The sequence below is a fragment of the Lissotriton vulgaris genome, chromosome 10, assembly GCF_964263255.1.
Source record: "Lissotriton vulgaris chromosome 10, aLisVul1.2, whole genome shotgun sequence".
Taxonomy (NCBI): domain Eukaryota; kingdom Metazoa; phylum Chordata; class Amphibia; order Caudata; family Salamandridae; genus Lissotriton; species Lissotriton vulgaris.
In genome coordinates, this window is record NC_141698.1 from 624179195 (window position 1) to 624199760 (window position 20566).

General features: G+C 43.8%; 1 protein-coding gene across 1 annotated transcript in view; it reads right to left on the reverse strand.

Annotated features, from left to right (window-relative positions):
• The window catches only part of XYLB (xylulokinase), an 894017-nt gene that overhangs the window by 486249 nt on the left and 387202 nt on the right, over window positions 1–20566 (reverse strand). The window contains exons 14-15 of the mRNA XM_086941458.1: window positions 19498–19571; window positions 15721–15817 (exon numbers count right to left, since the gene is read on the reverse strand). Of these exons, the coding sequence (XP_086797584.1) occupies window positions 15721–15817; window positions 19498–19571 (171 nt within the window). The remainder of the gene's footprint in view (window positions 1–15720; window positions 15818–19497; window positions 19572–20566) is intronic.

Sequence of the window (20566 nt, forward strand, 5' to 3'; positions counted from 1 at the left end):
ACCCATCCCCAGTATCTTTCCTTCAGTTGGACTCTCAACGGGAACCGGGTGTTCTCGGGTTCTCCCATAGGGCCACCATACCAATGTTTACTAGTGTGGATCTGACCTGCTGTAACCATGCAATTTTCTTAAAACGGTCAGCTCTTAATAGATCTTTAAGGCCCTCAGTATGCAGTGACAATTCAGGGGTTGTCCAGATTCTACGCCAGTACAGCAAAGGGCGTAATCTGGCACTGTCAACCAAATAAGTATACCATCAGGAGGAATAAGAGCTTCTGCTAAGGATCACAGTTCCAGTAAAGAGTCAGAGTCGTAAAAACACCCTACTCAGATAGCAACTGTGAGGATGTGGGTTCACTACATGATATGGCTGTGAGGCCTTATCGTGGAGAACACTCACAAATATCGTCTTGTATTCAGACAGGCTTGTTCACTTAACCTTAGCTCAACCCTGGGTAGCTGTGGCTGCTAACAGTAAGGCGTGGCAACTTAGTGAAAAGCATTGAACAGCACCAAAGAATGAAATAAGAATGTCACACAACACAAAAGAAATCATACAGCATAAATAATTGGTGGCTCTGCCAAGAAAACAGTTTGCACATCTGTTTCCTCGAGTCTGGGATATAGTAATGGTACAAACGATAGTGATCTGTGCTGGTGGTGCTATTGTGGTACTGGCCACCCTGTCACCTGGGGTGCACAACTACCTAGAGCAAAGACTCCAGGCCAAAACAAAGACCCAAGCACACAATAGAAGTCCATAAGTCAAAGAAAAGTAACACAAATGTTATTATTTCGAGATCAATAAGCATGGGTGGTCCATAACTATTCTTCTTTATTTCTTTCAAACATGGCTTTTATTCTTTGAACATTCCAAAGTCTTGAGAATACAGACAACAGATACAGCCAAAACGTGTTTCGTCCTTTGGACTTTTTCAAAGCTAAAAGGTCTTGTCAGGGCCAATGTGCAACCATACTAGTAGGCAATTTTCATGTTGCAAATTAAAAACAAATTAGAGGCTTAACCTGGCCATATCATCAAAATATCTCTGGACGTAAAAATTCCTGGAGAAAAACAGTAGACCATCCTATGGCAAAAATGTAACTAATACCCTTTGTGCATTTTTGCCCTACATTTGTAGTAAACCTAGTCCTTTCAAAATATGGCTATCACACAAGCATTTGTTACATTTGAAGAGGCACACAACATAGAGTGCAATTTCAGGTATGACGATTCATCTTTTTAGGCAGTGCTTGAAATGGAAAAATAGAAGTGCAGGTACTCTGAACCAGAGCACCTGCTTGTTTCTGAGAAGTGCGGGTACTCTCAAATTAAACGTATTACATCACTCTTGAGAAGTGCAGGTACTCTCCCTCTCAAAATAAAAAAGTGCCAGTACTCAGTACCGAACAGTACCATACCATTTAAAGCACTAACTTACCGCGCTAACTTAGCCCATTGGGCTAAGTTAGCGCGGTATAAGACACAATTCATTCATTTACTGTATTTAGGTTTTACTAGGTTTGTTGAGCCTCAAATGAGGGGATAGCTTAATTTTGTTTTTTAATGTTCCATTAATGCAGCGGATTATTAAACCCTGGTTCCAGTTTGAGGTTTTTCTTCCTTTAATTCTAGACTTTCTAGATTTGGACATCTTCATGAACATATATATATATATATATATATATATATATATATATATATATATATATATATATATATATATATATATATATATATATATATATTACCTACTGGCTATCGCCAGTAGGTATATATAGTTAGGATTAATTCCCTATGGGATTTCTGAAAATTCTATGTCTAATAACTTTGGCGTTTGTGGACGGAATCGGCTGAAATTTTCAGGAAAATGGCACATTTTGTTTCTGAGCAGCCCCTGAAAATTTGGTGGGGTTTCGTCAAGGGGGGGCTGAGAAAAAAGGGGGGTCCCAAAACGCGTTTTTTGCATTGAGTTTTCCATAGGGCGGTTGGACTCACTTTTAGCTCGAACGGCTGAATGGATTTGCACGAAACTTGGCAAAATTGTAGGGACTGTTAGCCCGATGTGCCTTTGCTAGGTCTCAATATATGTGCTTCAGTGGATTTTGAGAAATTAACGTTCAAATCAAGATATATATCTGTAACAGCGCTCTGGGCAGCGATCCGGTCCGCTTACTTTTCGCGAAACGGAACTTTGCGCGCAGAAAGCTGATTGGCTCTCCGGTGTCTGTCAACATTCTAAACAGTCCGGAGCGGCCGCCATCTTGTCTCTCGGTAGGATCGAGAGAGAAGAAGAGGTGAAAAACGAAAGGGGAATTTAATGAAAGGGGGCAAGGTATCCCCCTCTTGACCCCCTAGGAATGTTGTTGGGGTTATTAAAGGGTCCCGTGGGGAAAATAAAAAAAAAATGATTTTTCACGGTAGAAGCGCGGCCGCGAACTGGTAGCGAAACGGGAATTCGCCATTTTGTGCTTCGTTAATTAAATTACTAGTTATAAGTGGGTGCGGGAGACGTATCCTAATCCCCTATGTTTCCTGAGGGTGGCTGAGGAGGCTGATATATGTTGATACATCTCTTCCAGCGGCTGTGCGTGAGCTTTTTTTTTTTTTTGCTGCGTGACAGTCCGGAGCGGCCGCCATCTTGTCTCTCGGTAGGATCGAGAGAGAAGAAAAGGTGAAAAACTAAGGGGGAATTTAATGAAAGGGGGCAAGGTATCCCCCTCTTGACCCCCTAGGAATGTTGTTGGGGTTATTAAAGGGTCCCGTGGGGAAAATAAAAAAAAATGATTTTTCACGGTAGAAGCGCTTCACGGGCCGCGAACTGGGCCGCAAACTGGTAGCGAAACGGGAATTCGCCATTTTGTGCTTCGTTAATTAAAGTACTAGGTATAAGGGGGTGCGGGAGACGTATCCTAATCCCCTATGTTTCCTGAGGGTGGCTGAGGAGGCTGATATATGTTGATACATCTCTACCAGCGGCTGCGCCATCTTGCCTTTTTTCGAATGCCACAATTTTGTCGTGCACGGCAGCCATTTTAGATGCCAGGCTGGTCCCAGGCTATCACCTAACCCTGCGGATGTAGTTTATGGCCCTAGCTGTAGAGAATTCAGACATGCCAATCCTCCTGATTCAGGCGTGTGACTACTGATTTCAGTGCTAGTCTCCCGCCTCCCGATTTCTGCAAGCAAAAACCCGGGGGCATATTACGAACAACTAGCGATAATTTTTGTCTCTAACTTGTTTAGAGACAAAAATTATCGCCGCACATCGGCGATTTTTATCGCAGATAAACCTTGCTATTATCGCAGAAAAGTCAGCGATATTCATGTATTATCGACCTAATGCTCTTAGCCATGTTATCCACCTCCCATTGGATAACATGGCTAAGAACTGCTCAGGGCAGGTGTTAGATTTTGGAGATATTCGCGCTTAGCGCGAATATCTCCAAAAGTTGGTAATAGAAGGTAGCGATGTTAGGGACTGTTTCCAGTCGCTAACATCTTGGCACGCCACTTTGCATGTCATTAGTGATAAGTATCACTGACATGCAAAGCGGGGCCCAAGATGGTCGCTATCTCCTTTTAGCTGTCACTAACTGGTGTTAGCGACAGCTTGGTAATAGGGAAATAATTTTATCTCCGCTTTCATGGCTTTTAAAGCCAAAAAAGCGGAGATAAACCCCCTTGATAATATGCCCCACGATTCCTTGGGGGTTTCAGCTGACAGGGCTTGGTATTGTGTTACATGGTAATTTTTCCATGAAACGTCAGAGGGTCGATGCAGGGGTTCTAGAAGAGGTGATAAACCATTTAAGCCTCATGAACAAGCGCATGGTCTTTTAAAGATTTGTGAAGTATTCGGGGCGGCGGTGTGTGTGTGCCCTCTTTCAGGAGCGGGCGGGGGGGCACTGCCAGCAACTTGCCAGGTCAGGTAGTGTTCAACACGTGCATCACCCTTTCTCTGCCTGCTATTGCGCTCCATGCTTCGGAAAGGTAAGAAAAAGAACGTGCATTTGAGTTTGAAATGTCCGATCCTGCAGCAGCACACTTCCAAAGCCCACACATGACAATAACCCGATTCAAGGCCCCATTCACCCGTTTTTAAAAAAATAGATAACACTCCAACAAAGTAAGGTTATAAAACTTTATTAACTACTAACTTTAACGAACGGAACAAAAACTAAAAACATTTAAACATTTCTCAACACAAAAAGCAACAATGGTTAGAAGCTGTCTTTTGTGCGAATAGTCCCAAGGCAGCACAACGTGCAGAGTTCTGGACGGCACCCAGGTGATGTCGCCTGGGTGCCGCACTGGTTTAGGGATCCTACAATGCTGCTCCGAAAATTGGCGTGGGGCGTCGCGGGTGGGGCGGGGGGAGGCCTCGTCAGTAGCGGTCTGTTGTGCGAATAGTCCCAAGGCAGCACAACGTGCAGAGTTCTGGACGGCACCCAGGTGATGTCGCCTGGGTGCCGCACTGGTTTAGGGATCCTACAATGCAGCACAGAAAAACAGCGTGGGGCGTCCCGGGTGGTGCGGGGGGAGGCCTCGTCAGTAGCGGTCTGTGTCCAGTGTCACATGGCTGACACAACATGTACGACAGGCACCCAGGTGATGTCCAGTAAACTGCCGCACTGGTTTTGGTATCCTACAATGCTGCTCCGAAAATTGGCGTGCGGCGGCCCGGGGGGGGCGTGGGGGAGCCGGCGTGAGCGGGCCTCCCCAGGTGGCGGCCATCTAGCTGAGTTGCGCTCGCTCTTGCGGCCACAGCGTCTCGCTCACCATGTTGTTGAGTTGCTCCCACTCTTGCAGTGCAGCGATAGGCGGCTGCCACATGGCTCTTAAAATGGCGGACAGCTCCTCGGTTTTAGGCCTGGTCCACTGAAATGGCCCTGGGACACTTTGGAACTCGGACGCTTGCCTGCTAGGGCTTGGGCTCCATTCTCGAAAAGCGTCCCCTCAGCCGTGAAGATTGTATAAAAGTCTTGGGGGCCCCCGACTCCCGCAGGCTTCCGGTGGGGAGCGGCTGCCATGATTGCTCGCGGAATGACCACGACGGAGCCACGAGATGGTGGTGCTCTCATGCTGACGCCAGCTTCAGTCTGAATGATCCAGAAACAAGGTGGGGCTTTCATCGTTTGGGAAAAAAAAATGTTCTAAACCAATGAAAAGTGTTATTTTTAGGTCATATGACCAAGCCTTCCATCTTTAGGAAACCAAAAGTAAAATGAACCAATGAAAAGTTTTATAAACAAGTCACATGACCTGTTATGCGGCATAGGGCTACAAAAAGCGTAGAAAATCCGTTGGCACGTGAGGCGGCGTCAGTAGCGGACCGATGTGCGAATAGGCCGAAGGCAGCACAACGCGCCGAGATCCGGATGGCACTTGTTGGTGTCGAGCAAGTTGCTGCACTGGTGTGGCCATCCTACAATGCTGCGCCGAAAGACGGCGTGTCCAGCTGAGTTGCGGTCACTGTTGCGGTACAGTGACTCGAACGCGCCGAGATCCGGATGGCACCGAGGTGGTGTCCAGCAAATTGCCGCACTGGTGTGGCCATCCTACAATGCTGCGCCAAAAGATGGCGTGTCCAGCTGAGTTGCGGTCACTCTTGCGGTACAGTGACTCGAACGCGCCGAGATCCGGATGGCACCGAGGTGGTGTCCAGCAAATTGCCGTACTGGTGTGGCCATCCTACAATGCTGCGCCGAAAGACGGCGTGTTCAGCTGAGTTCCGGTCACTCTTCCGGCACAGTGACTCGAACGCGCCAAGATCCGGATGGCACCGAGGTGGTGTCCAGCAAGTGGCCGCACTGGTGTGGCCATCCTACAATGCTGCGCCGAAAGTCGGCGTGGGGTGCCCCGTTGGCTTATGAGGTGATGTCAGTAGTGGACTGATGTGTGAATAGGTCGGAACCAGCACAAGGCGCCAAGATCCGAATGGCAAGTCCTGGATGTTGAGTGCCTCAGTTGAGAGTTCTGAGCAGTGCTTGTAAGACTGTCTGAAGCTTATTTGCACCTGCTGCAGCTTCACTAGGTCCGGCGGAACTTTTTTCCTTTTCCTTTCTGCTTCTTTTCCTACAATGCGTTTCATCTGAAGACACGACCAGGTCCCTGAATGTGTGCAGGGGGACGCTATTGATTGAATGAAAATGGCGGCTTGACACAAAGCTGACTCAAGCGTTACTGTTGGTGCTATACAGACAAAAATTGGTTTTCAGTTTGTACATTCTTCAGGTTTTTTTTTTCCATCCAAGTCTGATTGAGAGTTTGTAGAAAAATGGCTTCAGATTTTCCACATACTACTCTTCAACATTCTTCCTAAATGTAACAATGTGAAACTCACTAGGAGAACGGCTGTTTCTGTTTCCTTTCAAAATGCTGCCACCAATATTTTCTGAATGGAAGACACCATCTTGTAGCATAAAGGGCCGAAAGGGGTTCTGGTCTGGCCGATGGTTGGTGGAGACATTTTGACTATATCTTGGACCTGCCCGGCCTCGCCCAAAATGGCGCCGGTATAAATGGGACTCGTAACTCCTTGCCCGCAAATGTATATCTAGAAAATGTTATTGTAAGTGGCCCTGTCGTATTTTAATTACAAAATGTACGTCCACCGATTCCGCAACTGTTAGACACCTTTGTTCTTGTCACCTAATGGCCCGCTCGTTACGTTCTTCTACAGTGTAAATGTCTCCTCATCATATACGATTTCAGTTTGCTCCGTGGCCGGCCCACGTGGTTATAGGCCCGTATTTGTATACTGACATTTTCACAATAAAGGTTTTTAAAACAAAACACGGTAGTAGTATTTACATTTGTAAAGTTTTTACTTTTAGTGACTGTTTTCGAATCAGTAAAAGGCAAGTGAAATAAAGCAGTCCAATTACATGACGGATAAAAGGTATAATATGTAGGAACGCAGTAAAGATAAATGGTCAAGGGCAGTTGTGTTTTTCATGTCTGCAACATAAAGTGATCGATAAGAATCTGATAATCAGGAATCAGGCGTATCGGCGACTAAGACAGCAGGCCGAATCTCTTTTACTCAACGGCTCCGTCATGGAAGGAAGAAACGCCCTTTTTCTCGAAAAAGGAATATAATTTACTTGCAAGACAGTTGTAAATTTTCCGGGAAAGTACATTAGCCTGGAATATTATAACATATGTTTGAAAAAAAAATATTGTTCGAAAATAATAAAAAGCGTAATTTTTAGGTCATATGACCAAGCTTTTCATCATTAAATTAACAAAAGTAAAATGAACCAATGAAAAGTTTTATTAACAAGTCACATGACCTGTTATGCTTACGTTACGCGCTGCGCGCCGCGCGCCGCGCCTCGGATCACTTCCGGGTGCGCTAACGCGGCGTGTCATAAAACGCATTACGCGACAACGTAGGTCAAGAATATAGTCTAAATGTCTCCACCAACCAGCGTTCAGAACACAACCCCTTTCAGCAGTCCAAAAAGTTCTGTTAAATGACAACAGAGGGGACAGGCAACAAGAACCATCAGTCAAAGAGGGGAGGGCAAGTTCTTCTCTTCCGGGTCATGTTGGGGCGCTACCGGAACTGATCGAATTGGTAGTCTATAGTGTTTCTGGATGTTTCAGACTAAAGCTGGCGTCAGCATGAGACCACTACCATCTCGTAGCTCCGTCGTGGCCATTCCACGAGCAATCATGGCAGCCGCTCCCCACCAGAAGCCTGCGGGAGTCGGAGGCCCCCAAGACTTTTGTAGAATCTTCACGGCTGAGGGGACGCTTTTCGAGAATGGGACCCAAGCCCTAGCAGACAAGCGTCCGAGTTCCAAGGTGTCCCAGGGCCATTTTAGTGGACCAGGCCCAAAACCGAAGAGCCGGCCGCCATTTTGAGAGTCCTGTGGCAGCCGCCTATCGCTGCACCGCAAGAGCGGGCGCATCTCAACTACATGGTGAGCGAGACGCTGTAGTCGCAAGAGCGGGCGGTAAACAGCTGAATGGCGGAAGAGGCACAGTGTAGCAAAAGCGGGCGGAATGGCAACTAAAACGATAAAGGGGCGCCCCACTACAGCTTGTCTTCAGGTCAAACGGATTGTGGGACAAGGTCCAGAATTGAAGAGTCATCAAAAGGCAAAAAGTTCCGCCGGACCCCGGGAGCCGGCCGCCTATGTCGGGGGCGATCTCAGGCTACACCAGTGCTATAAGACTTGGGGAGGGTGTCGGAGCCAAGCGTCTTCTCCGAGTCCATGGCCATCACACCGCCCCTCAGGGGCCTCCGTCAAGCTGTTTAGGAAGGTAACATATCACATTGTTTTCTAATGCAGTCAGGTCCACAAACGACACTCACTTACTTTGAGAATAGTGAAGCTGCAGTAGGTGGAAATAAGCTTCAGACAGTGTTACAAGCACTGCTCAGAACTCTTAACTATGGCACCCAACATCCAGAACTTATGCTATTTGAGAATGGTAGTGACATCGAAGCATCTCAGGGACCAAAACCATTAACGTACTTTCACGTATGAAAATCTTACTTGGGGAGGGGGCAGGAGCGAAGCGCCCCCTCCCAGTCAGCGCCACCACACCGTATGTTGAAAATCTGAAGCCATCGTTCTACAAAGTCAACCAAACTTGGATTGAAAAATCTAGAAAAATGTACAAACTGAAAACCAGTTTTGGTCTGCATAGCATCAGTAGCAACGCTTGAGTCAGCTTTGTGTCAAGCCGCCATTTTGATTCAACAAAGCACAGGCATTGAAAAAGGCTGAAATTCAGAACTCTAATCTATGGCACCCAACATCCAGGAGCTTGCCATCCGGATCTTGGAGCCTTGTGCTGTTTTCGATCTATTCACACATCGGTCCACTACTGACATCATCTTATAAACCAACGTTATGTAAATAGTTTTTTAATAAAATGTTTTACCCTGTTTCTTTGCTGGTGTGTTGTCTATATTTTTAATATTTGCATAGGGTTTGTCGTTATTTTGTGCGGGATGGGTGATGGAGCCGAGCTGTCTTGCAGCCCTCATGGTGTGGAGCTCAGTTCATCTTACTATTTTCGTATTTCTCATGAAGGGTTGTTCCTAATATTTCTATTTTAGCGAGGTCAAAAAGAGATCCAATTAGTGGCCTACTGATTTTGCTCGATTACTTTTATTTTTTTACACGATTTTTCACTATCTGCAAAGACTAAACAGAGTATTGCGACTTTGTGCTTGTTTGTAAATAGAGAATGATCCAAAGAGAACCAATTCTAAAACAGTAAATGCTTGGACAACAATCAATGAAATGGAGAGACAAGGAGGCACGACGGATTACAACGGGGGTAAAGGCCTGCGTTAACTACCCTTCAGTATCTGCAAAGAGAGAGTACTACTAAGACAAAAGAGGGGAGGGGGGGGGGTGCAGCGTTCAAAGCACATCAGCGTGCATAAATACGAAAATGTTTTTATCTATCACGTACTTGACATTTTAAAGCTTTTCATATTTGCTATTAAAAAACCAATGAAATTCACAGAAAAAACCATAGGTTATAGTGGATATATAGTTAGGAATTTGCATTTACAAAACCTTGAAAATTCAATGAAAAAACCATTGGTTTTAGGCCATATATAGTTAGGAATTAGCATTTACAAAACCTTATTTTACTCGCATAAAACCATTGAAATTCCATATATAGTTAGAAGCGCTAACTATATATCGCGCGCCCGCAATCCACTGCTGATGATGTCACATATTACATCATTCATGACATGGTCAGTGACATCACTGATGACATCACTGATGACATCTCAAATGACATCACTGATGACAACTCAAATGATATCAATGATGACATCTCAAATGACATCACTGATGACATCACTGATGACAACTCAAATGACATCACTGATGACATCTCATTTGTCATCACTGATCACATCACTCATGTGATAATACAATGAACCTCTTCAGACTCTAATATAACCTTACATACACTCAGTATAAACAGACACTCACAGACTGTCAGTCATCCATGGAGTTACTCACACACCTAGTCAGTCATGCAAAGAATCAATCACACCTCCATTTCCTCAACTATAAAGTTATACACATCTTACTTATTCAAACATATAATAACACATATTTATTCTCTTATATAATCCCTGATACAAGCTCACAGTGATCGATACAGCCACTCACACATTCACTGGCTCTTATGTTCAGTTATTTATATATCTCAACTCTCACATGTATTGTGTTTTACATACGTACTTACTTGCACATGTAGCAATGAGAAATCCATTCACTCACCAACACACCCATGCATAGTCAACCGCCCATATAGCTGTTTCCACATGCACTCTTGAACTCATACTCCTAGTGAATCAACTGCTTACACATCTATGCACAGAGTCACGCACCTCCCAGCCACCCACACACACACTCAGCCTCCCATTCAAATACTTGGGCAACCAATCAATAACCCATATGGCCACTCTTATAGCTACTGATCAACACATGCAGCAGCTTACACAACAACAAACATACTGATGCACAAATTAAGACAGTTTAGTCACTAACCCATGCACTCAGTGAGACACATTTAATCACTCACTCATACAGTCAGTCATGCACCTACTAAATTCTTCATCCAGACACTTATACATCCACTCATTCTTCAATATGTGAAACATATTTAAACTTTACAGACACATACAATCACTGGATGTTGTGATCAGTGATGTCATCAGTGATGTCATTTGAGATGTCATCAGTGATGTCATCAGTGATGTCACTGACCATGTCATGAATGATGTAATATGTGACATCATCAGCAGTGGATTGCGGGTGCGCGATATATAGTTAGCGCTTCTAACTATATATGGAATTTCAATGGTTTTATGCGAGTAAAATAAGGTTTTGTAAATGCTAATTCCTAACTATATATGGCCTAAAACCAATGGTTTTTTCATTGAATATATATATATATATATATATACATACATATATATACATATATATATATATACATATATATATATATATATTCAATGAAAAAACCATAGGTTATAGGCCATATATAGTAGGCAAGCAGGCAAGCGCCATTTTAAGAGCCATGTGGCAGCCGCCTATCGCTGCACTGCAAGAGTGGGAGCAACTCAACAACATGGTGAGCGAGACGCTGTGGCCGCAAGAGCGAGCGCAACTCAGCTAGATGGCCGCCACCTGGGGAGGCCCGTTCACGCCGGCTCCCCCACGCCCCCCCCCGAGCCGCCGCACGCCAATTTTCGGAGCAGCATTGTAGGATACCAAAACCAGTGCGGCAGTTTACTGGACATCACCTGGGTGCCTGTCGTACATGTTGTGTCAGCCATGTGACACTGGACACAAACCGCTACTGACGAGGCCTCCCCCCGCACCACCCGGGACGCCCCACGCTGTTTTTCTGTGCTGCATTGTAGGATCCCTAAACCAGTGCGGCACCCAGGCGACATCACCTGGGTGCCGTCCAGAACTCTGCACGTTGTGCTGCCTTGGGACTATTCGCACAACAGACCGCTACTGACGAGGCCTCCCCCCGCCCCACCCGGGACGCCCCACGCCAATTTTCGGAGCAGCATTGTAGGATCCCTAAACCAGTGCGGCACCCAGGCGACATCACCTGGGTGCCGTCCAGAACTCTGCACGTTGTGCTGCCTTGGGACTATTCGCACAAAAGACAGCTTCTAACCATTGTTGCTTTTTGTGTTGAGAAATGTTTAAATGTTTTTAGTTTTTGTTCCGTTTGTTAAAGTTAGTAGTTAATAAAGTTTTATAACCTTACTTTGTTGGAGTGTTATCTATTTTTTTTAAAACGGGTGAATGGGGCCTTGAATCGGGTTATTGTCATGTGTGGGCTTTGGAAGTGTGCTGCTGCAGGATCGGACATTTCAAACTCAAATGCACGTTCTTTTTCTTACCTTTCCGAAGCATGGAGCGCAATAGCAGGCAGAGAAAGGGTGATGCACGTGTTGAACACTACCTGACCTGGCAAGTTGCTGGCAGTGCCCCCCCGCCCGCTCCTGAAAGAGGGCACACACACACCGCCGCCCCGAGTACTTCACAAATCTTTAAAAGACCATGCGCTTGTTCATGAGGCTTAAATGGTTTATCACCTCTTCTAGAACCCCTGCATCGACCCTCTGACGTTTCATGGAAAAATTACCATGTAACACAATACCAAGCCCTGTCAGCTGAAACCCCCAAGGAATCGTGGGGCATATTATCAAGGGGGTTTATCTCCGCTTTTTTGGCTTTAAAAACCATGAAAGCGGAGATAAAATTATTTCCCTATTATCAAGCTGTCGCTAACACCAGTTAGTGACAGCTAAAAGGAGATAGCGACCATCTTGGGCCCCGCTTTGCATGTCAGTGATACTTATCACTAATGACATGCAAAGTGGCGTGCCAAGATGTTAGCGACTGGAAACAGTCCCTAACATCGCTACCTTCTATTACCAACTTTTGGAGATATTCGCGCTAAGCGCGAATATCTCCAAAATCTAACACCTGCCCTGAGCAGTTCTTAGCCATGTTATCCAATGGGAGGTGGATAACATGGCTAAGAGCATTAGGTCGATAATACATGAATATCGCTGACTTTTCTGCGATAATAGCAAGGTTTATCTGCGATAAAAATCGCCGATGTGCGGCGATAATTTTTGTCTCTAAACAAGTTAGAGACAAAAATTATCGCTAGTTGTTCGTAATATGCCCCCGGGTTTTTGCTTGCAGAAATCGGGAGGCGGGAGACTAGCACTGAAATCAGTACTCACACGCCTGAATCAGGAGGATTGGCATGTCTGAATTCTCTACAGCTGGGGCCATAAACTACATCCGCAGGGTTAGGTGATAGCCTGGAACCAGCCTGGCATCTAAAATGGCTGCCGTGCACGACAAAATTGTGGCATTCGAAAAAAGGCAAGATGGCGCAGCCGCTGGAAGAGATGTATCAACATATATCAGCCTCCTCAGCCACCCTCAGGAAACATAGGGGATTAGGATATGTCTCCCGCACCCCCTTATACCTAGTACTTTAATTAACGAAGCACAAAATGGCGAATTCCCGTTTCGCTACCAGTTTGCGGCCCAGTTCGCGGCCCGTGAAGCGCTTCTACCGTGAAAAATCATTTTTTTTTTATTTTCCCCACGGGACCCTTTAATAACCCCAACAACATTCCTAGGGGGTCAAGAGGGGGATACCTTGCCCCCTTTCATTAAATTCCCCCTTAGTTTTTCACCTTTTCTTCTCTCTCGATCCTACCGAGAGACAAGATGGCGGCCGCTCCGGACTGTCACGCAGCAAAAAAAAAAAAAAAGCTCACGCACAGCCGCTGGAAGAGATGTATCAACATATATCAGCCTCCTCACCCACCCTCAGGAAACATAGGGGATTAGGATACGTCTCCCGCACCCACTTATAACTAGTAATTTAATTTACGAAGCACAAAATGGCGAATTCCCGTTTCGCTACCAGTTCGCGGCCGCGCTTCTACCGTGAAAAATCATTTTTTTTTTATTTTCCCCACGGGACCCTTTAATAACCCCAACAACATTCCTAGGGGTCAAGAGGGGGATACCTTGCCCCCTTTCATTAAATTCCCCCTTCGTTTTCCACCTCTTCTTCTCTCTCGATCCTACCGAGAGACAAGATGGCGTCCGCTCCGGACTGTTTAGAATGTTGACAGACACCGGAGAGCCAATCAGCTTTCTGCGCGCAAAGTTCCGATAAGCGAAAAGTAAGTGGACCGGATCGCTGCCCAGAGCGCTGTTACAGATATATATCTTGGTTTGAACGTTAATTTCTCAAAAACTACTGGAGCACATATATTGAGACCTAGCAAAGGCACATCGGGCTAACAGTCCCTACAATTTTGCCAAGTTTCGTGCAAATCCATTCAGCCGTTCGAGCTAAAAGTGAGTCCAACCGCCCTATGGAAAAATGAATGGGAAAAACGCGTTTTGGGACCCCCCTTTTTTCTCAGCCCCCCCTTGACGAAACCCCACCAAATTTTCAGGGGCTGCTCAGAAACAAAATGTGCCATTTTCCTGAAAATTTCAACCGATTCCGTCCACAAACGCCAAAGTTATTAGACATAGAATTTTCAAAAGTCCCATAGGGAAAAAATCCTAACTATATATACCTACTGGCGATAGCCAGTAGGTAATACATATATATATATATATATATATATATATATATATATATATATATATATATATATATATATATATATATATATATATATATATACATATATATATATATATATATATATATATATATATATATATATATATATATATATATATATATATATATATATATATATATAGTTCAAGTTTAACATTTGTATAGCGCACTACTCACCCAGAGGGTCTCAAGGCGCTTGAGGGAGACTTTACTTATCGAATATCCAAGTTTTTAGTTGTTTTCTGAAGGAGAGGTGGTTCTGTGTAAGGAGGAGGTGGTTAGGGAGAGAATTCCAGGTTTTGGCCGCTAAGTAGGAGAAGGATCCTCCCCCCATGGTGGATCTATGGATGCGTGGGATTGCAGCGAGGGCTTGATTGGATGATCATAGTTGACGGGTGGGGGTGTAAAAGGACAGGCGCGTGTTGAGGCATTCGGGTCCTAGGTCGTAGAGGGCTTTGTGTATATACATAGCACATGAACTAGGTCATATGACACAGATAGAGTTAAGTACACAGTGGTGCCAATAGGTGTACAACCTGAATAAAGCAAGGGGCTCCACTTTTTTTCACATGAGGTGACAGGGTCTGACCCAAACTCTTGGGGATTCTTCTGACTTACTGATGACGACCTGTGAGATGGTATGAATGTTCACCCGCACAAGATGGAACCATGTGACAGGTGATGGTTCCAACTTTATACTGAGTGAGTGTATGGATGTAGTATTACAATTGGATGCAATATATGGCTCAGTAGAATTTTAATTTTGTTTGCAGGTCACTAAAATAATATAGAGGTCTTGATGTGGCATTCCTGAAGAAGGCGTTTAACGCCGAAACACATGTTGAGAAAAAATTGAAAACAGGCCACACCAGTATTGAATTATAGATTATATGGATTTATGACTGTGTGAAGTACAAGATTAAAGAAGCACATAATGATAAATTGTATCATAAATATTAAAATGTGTAGTAAATATATCCTGATACATATCAAATGGTTTTAAATTAAAGATGAGGGTGTGTATGTAGTATGAATGACTGCATGCAAGAGAAGAACGTTGTTACAATTGTATGTATTTTATTTGTAGTGATGTGCAAATATGATGCTTAGGATATTGCCTATGATGTGTAACAATGATACTTCAAAACAGTTTGGGGGATTTCTATTTGATTGTTAATAAAAAGACAAATTTAAAGCAAACATTTTCTTTTCTGAGACAGATAATTTTCTGTGCCAGCATATGAATGATGAAGGTTGCCGGGGTTTTTTTGCAATAGAGAGATGTAGAGGAGCCACATTATTATTGTCGGACGACACACCGTTTGGCCAACTATTCACGAGTCGCGGCATTTATTTTGACTCCAGTAGTAACTAAGAGTATGGTCTTTACACCGTTAAATCAAATGTTCATCACTAACTCCAAATAGGCCAACCACATAGCGATTTGTGCGCACAGAATTTAGAATGCTGTCTGTTTTGCTACTTTACCAATAAAATGTAAAGTGGAAAACAATCCAACTTACTGATTTTATATCCCAGTCTCTCAGCATGAATCCTCTTTGCCATGAATTGACTCTCACTTACTGCCCGCACTTCCACCTCCTTTGGAAAACTAGGAACCTGGAGAACATGGATATGAAAATATAAGAAAGGGATTTCAATTAGCTCTGTTTAGAACCTTACCTGTTATAAAAAAGAAAACACGAGAGACAATATTTAATTTGATTAATATTTAAAACGAGACACCCTTTGAAAAACTTTAAGATAGCACTGATATGGGTAGAAAAAAAGAGATAGAATGGGAGCGTGGCCAATGGCCGACCAAGATTATTGCGACCTTGGAACGTTCTCCTCTCCAAGGCCAGAGCCCTACTTAAATCTGAAGAATGACCCATCCATATGCTCTAGTAAGAAGAACATATAGCCTGAGACTTTCTCCAGTAATCACTGCAACACCGTACATGAGTAATGGGTGGCTGAAGAAAAGAAGACCACTTGATCCTGCCCACACCACTCCAACGGCAAGCGGTGCAAGCTCACAACTCAGGACTGAACAAAAGGAGGGTGCTTTGAATAATGCCGGTGGCACAGAGGGCAAGCAGGGCACCTCTCCTCATGGCCCCAAAGGGAAGAGCCCAAGACAGAAGGATTAAGTGCACGAGGGCATGCCCCCCACACCCCACAGCCCCACTGTAAATAGCATGCTATCTCCCTGGAGAGCAGGGTGCAGTATGGGTTAGGCCAAAAAAAAGCACCTGCAAAAAAAATTATTATCTTCCCCTCTTCCCTATAGGCTGAGTCATATAGCTTTCAAGGTTGTTGAAGTGAAGCAGTGCTTCCTTTGCCATAACACATGACTTGGGGATAGCCTTTCAAGTGATTCATATTCTGATCAGAAGAGTGAGAATAACATGATAAAAATGGATGATGTCACAATGGTACATTTTTCTTGGATGAATGAGGAAGCTACTATCTTGTCATTCATCGGAAATTAAAGTGTGCACTGCTAAGAGCTGAATGCATGAGAAAATCCAGGTCATGCCATGTATGTTGTCCATGAACTTCAGTTTGGCCGTGATAGCTTTAACTTCTTCTTATTTCCAGTTCTTGACCTACACCTACTGGCCCACCACTCAAGAGCCTGCTGCCAGGGCCAGTCCTCTGAAAAGCAACATCAGAAAGTAAAGAAACCTAGCCTTCCAGCCTCATTGAGAAATCTGCAGACCAACTCATGGAAAAATCCACAAATTCACAAGAAGGAATGGAGAGCGTAAGCAGCATGTTTTTCAAACCTCAGACCTTTGTAGAATTAAAAAACCAGTACAACCATCTTTCTATGCTGTAGTTCCACGGTGAAAGTATCCTTTAGTGCCATATCTAAGGGACCTACAATGTGAGACATACTTGAGTCAGCTCTACAGTTTCTGAATACTCGAAAGACTTTTTTTATTTCAGCATTTTCGTGATGTATGTCAATACAGCGACAAAACCCTCGCTGCAGATGTACGTGCCACGGGGTACTGGATGTAATTTCTCTTCCTCCTCTATATTATATTATTTAGAGGACTTCAACGTCTATTTGCTATCTCTCCTTTCCCTTTATCCTTTAGTAGTTCTTCTAGCAATGCCTGCTTCTTTCAGCTGATCAGTTGAAAACAGTAGCAAGAATTCTAATCTTTCTCCCCTTTAGAAGAAATAGACCTCCTCTACGCCCTCAAATCTTCAGCATATCCATGCAGTGTATTTACTCACATCGTTCTGGGTGAGTTTAAAAGCCCTGGTAAGGGCCTAACACAAAAGAGGAAGGTATCTATGTATTTGCCTGCAGTTTTATTCTCTTGTTCTGAGGCACATACTTAATAGGCCTGAACCTTCTCTAAGAGGGCCACCCATAAGAAGAATAAACAACAGCATGTTGAGATGTCCTAGTGACATGTTGACACAGATTGGCAAGTCCCCTTGCCCCTGCCCACCATTAAAAATGACTGTTGCAACTCTTCTCCCTTCCTTCCCATCATACCTAACACCTATGAAAGGATAGGTTGTTAGTTTTCCAAAAATGAGTCTCAAACCTAAACATGCATGGATCTGCTCACAAAGGATATTGGCTTCATACTCCAGAGAGTGATTCACCTGCAAAATGCTCTTCCTATATTATCTCCTCTTCTCAACTAGGATCCATATCATACAGAATGCGACGAGTGGACTTCCTCTTCCATTAGAAAAGGGAACACACAGTGCTGAAGTCCTGCTCCTCATCATCAGCTTAGGCTCCTCTGCTTCTGGATCTGCAAGTTTTGTTTTTCTTTCCACCCCCCTGGACCCTAAGAGGTACTGAGGGGGGCCTGATTCTAATTCTTTGACTGTGAGTAAGCACAGGACAAGCCTTTCGAAGCAAAAACTTGATTAACAGAGCGTAAAAGTCACACCCAACACCTGGTGAGAATTCCTTCTTCCATCTCAAAGACAATCTGAGCCTTACACTTTTCATTGCTTTCCTGCACAAAATCTATTCTTGGAGGCTTCTTCCCATTTGTATATGTTAGAGAGAAATAACAAAGAGACATTAAGATATCTCTTGTAACGCAAGCCTCAGGCAGGGGCACCATTTTGGCACAATCCCATGTCCACAGCTCCTTGTAAATATGGGTTTCAGTCAAAATCTAGGGGCGGATGCAAGGGAACACCCATGCACCACCCATGGAATCCCTATCTGACTCAGAGTAATTCAGGGCAGCGCAATGCACTGCTTTCCATTTCTTATTAAGTCATGTAAATCAACATGTGTGCCACTTTATAAATACCGAAAAGGATTTAGCATCAGGCTGCGTCAAAAAAGCGACACAACCCAGTCACAAAATCTTTGTCAATCTGGCCAATCTAAATCAGGGTTTGTGTAAAAATCCATGGGTGGATGCACGAACATGATCATGCCCCTCTCAAGGAACGCCTACCTGATGCAAAGTAATACAAGGCATCATATTGCACTGCATTGTGCTACTATTTCTAAAAAAACATGCAAATTGATATTTGCATAGCTTTGTAAATACTGTAAAGGATTTTACGTCAACGTGCATCAAAAATGTGATGCTAACCAGATGCAAAATCTTTGTAGATCTGGCCTAAATATACTTATGTTCCTGATCCGTATTTAAAGTCACTTAGTGAAATTAAGATGACAAGAAAAACCAACAGAGACATAACAGACCCGGCTCTGGACCCCAGACCCAACTATCCAGCCAAGAATGTATTCATTGGGGGAAGTGTCACACCCCAAACCGTCCTGACCCCCCTCTATCCCCTCCGAAGCTACGACCCTGCCAATCTGGGAGGTAAGTTATTGGAGTCCTAAATTATGTAAATTTGTACGAGGGCTCAAATGAATATGAGGTATCTTCTTGATTGTATCTTCATCCTTGGAAGCACCATAATAGCATCAGTAAATCTACACGGGTCCCCTCTAGACACAACTCAATTTCTTTTTTACGTTGATGGAGCTCCTCAGTAAGTGGTAATCCAAGTGAAAGGTGAGGTGTGGCCACAAAAAACCTCACACACGAACACTTTCTCAATTTGATATGCAAATGGTGTTTGGGGTTACTAAACATAATCACTTCCTTTCTACAATCATGATACTGCCATCCATGCAATTAGGCTATCATGCACTTCCGACTTAGGAGACAGTCAATGGCTTCACAAAATGTATCTCTCTGCCAATCAGCAGCATGCTTTTCAGATTGAAGAGTGCTTGCAAAATCTGTTTTCCAAAATACAGTAACATACATTGTCAAATGGTTTACCTTCTGATTTTCAGCATTAAATCTGTGAATCCCAATAGCTTCAGGGGTAATCTCCCTGACATCAAAATAAAAACCTAAAAAAGAAATGACACACAAAATACATGTTATTTTAACTCAGTCTCGCAGCACATTTTAGTTCCATGACTGTTTAAATTCGAGATCCAGATTTGACGTTTGACAGATGGAATACAGTTCTTTAGGGTGGTGGAAAGCATTAGGTCCACAACCTTGATGGAGTCTTGTCCATCAAATGTATAACACCACTGGCTAAGCGGTAATGTTTAACCTTGCTTCAAACTGACATCACTGCAGTTTCTGCTAAGTACAAAATGTTTGGTGGATAGTAGCAATCAGTTTTGCCAGCTATTCACCAAACTTTAACAATGTGTTTGTTTTTCAAAATTTAATTCCCACAGTTGGAGTTTGTTATTGAAAAACAAAGAACTAGTGATCCAGAAAACCATAGAGTTTTTTTAGCCAGTTGTGGGGCATTACTGTTTTTTTGTTTGAAAACTGGAGGTGACAGACAGAAAAAAAGAACATGACACTTTCCACCATGGTGGTGTTTAATGTCCTTCTTTTAATGGCCCCTACTCAGTCAGGCTGGAGTGTTATAGTTTTAGGGTAGAAATGAAGGTAAATGATGTAGTTGGGATGAGGGTTAGAATGTAGCTGTTTCAATAATGTAAATGCATTGTTCATGTAAAGGTATGGGTAGGAGAGAAAGTCATCCTTTTTGCCCTGATCACCCCCATTTTTTGACTGATGTTGGTGGTTACTGACTCTGAAATTGTTCTTGCTTCTGCTGACCAGGCCCTGTGTCAGTGCTCTGTCCTCTAAAGGTATATGGTTATTGGTATTCCTCTAATTGGCTAGGACAACCTACATGTAAGTCCCTAGTATATGGCAGAGAATGTAGGTTTAGAGAACCCAGTGGACTCAATGCACTTAAGTGTGCACTGCTATGGTGTCTAGTGCCATTTTAAAGCCTGGTTTTAAAATACAACTATATCAAAATTCGACTTTGGAATTAAAGTGTATCCCAAAGCCACATTTTTATAACTTATAA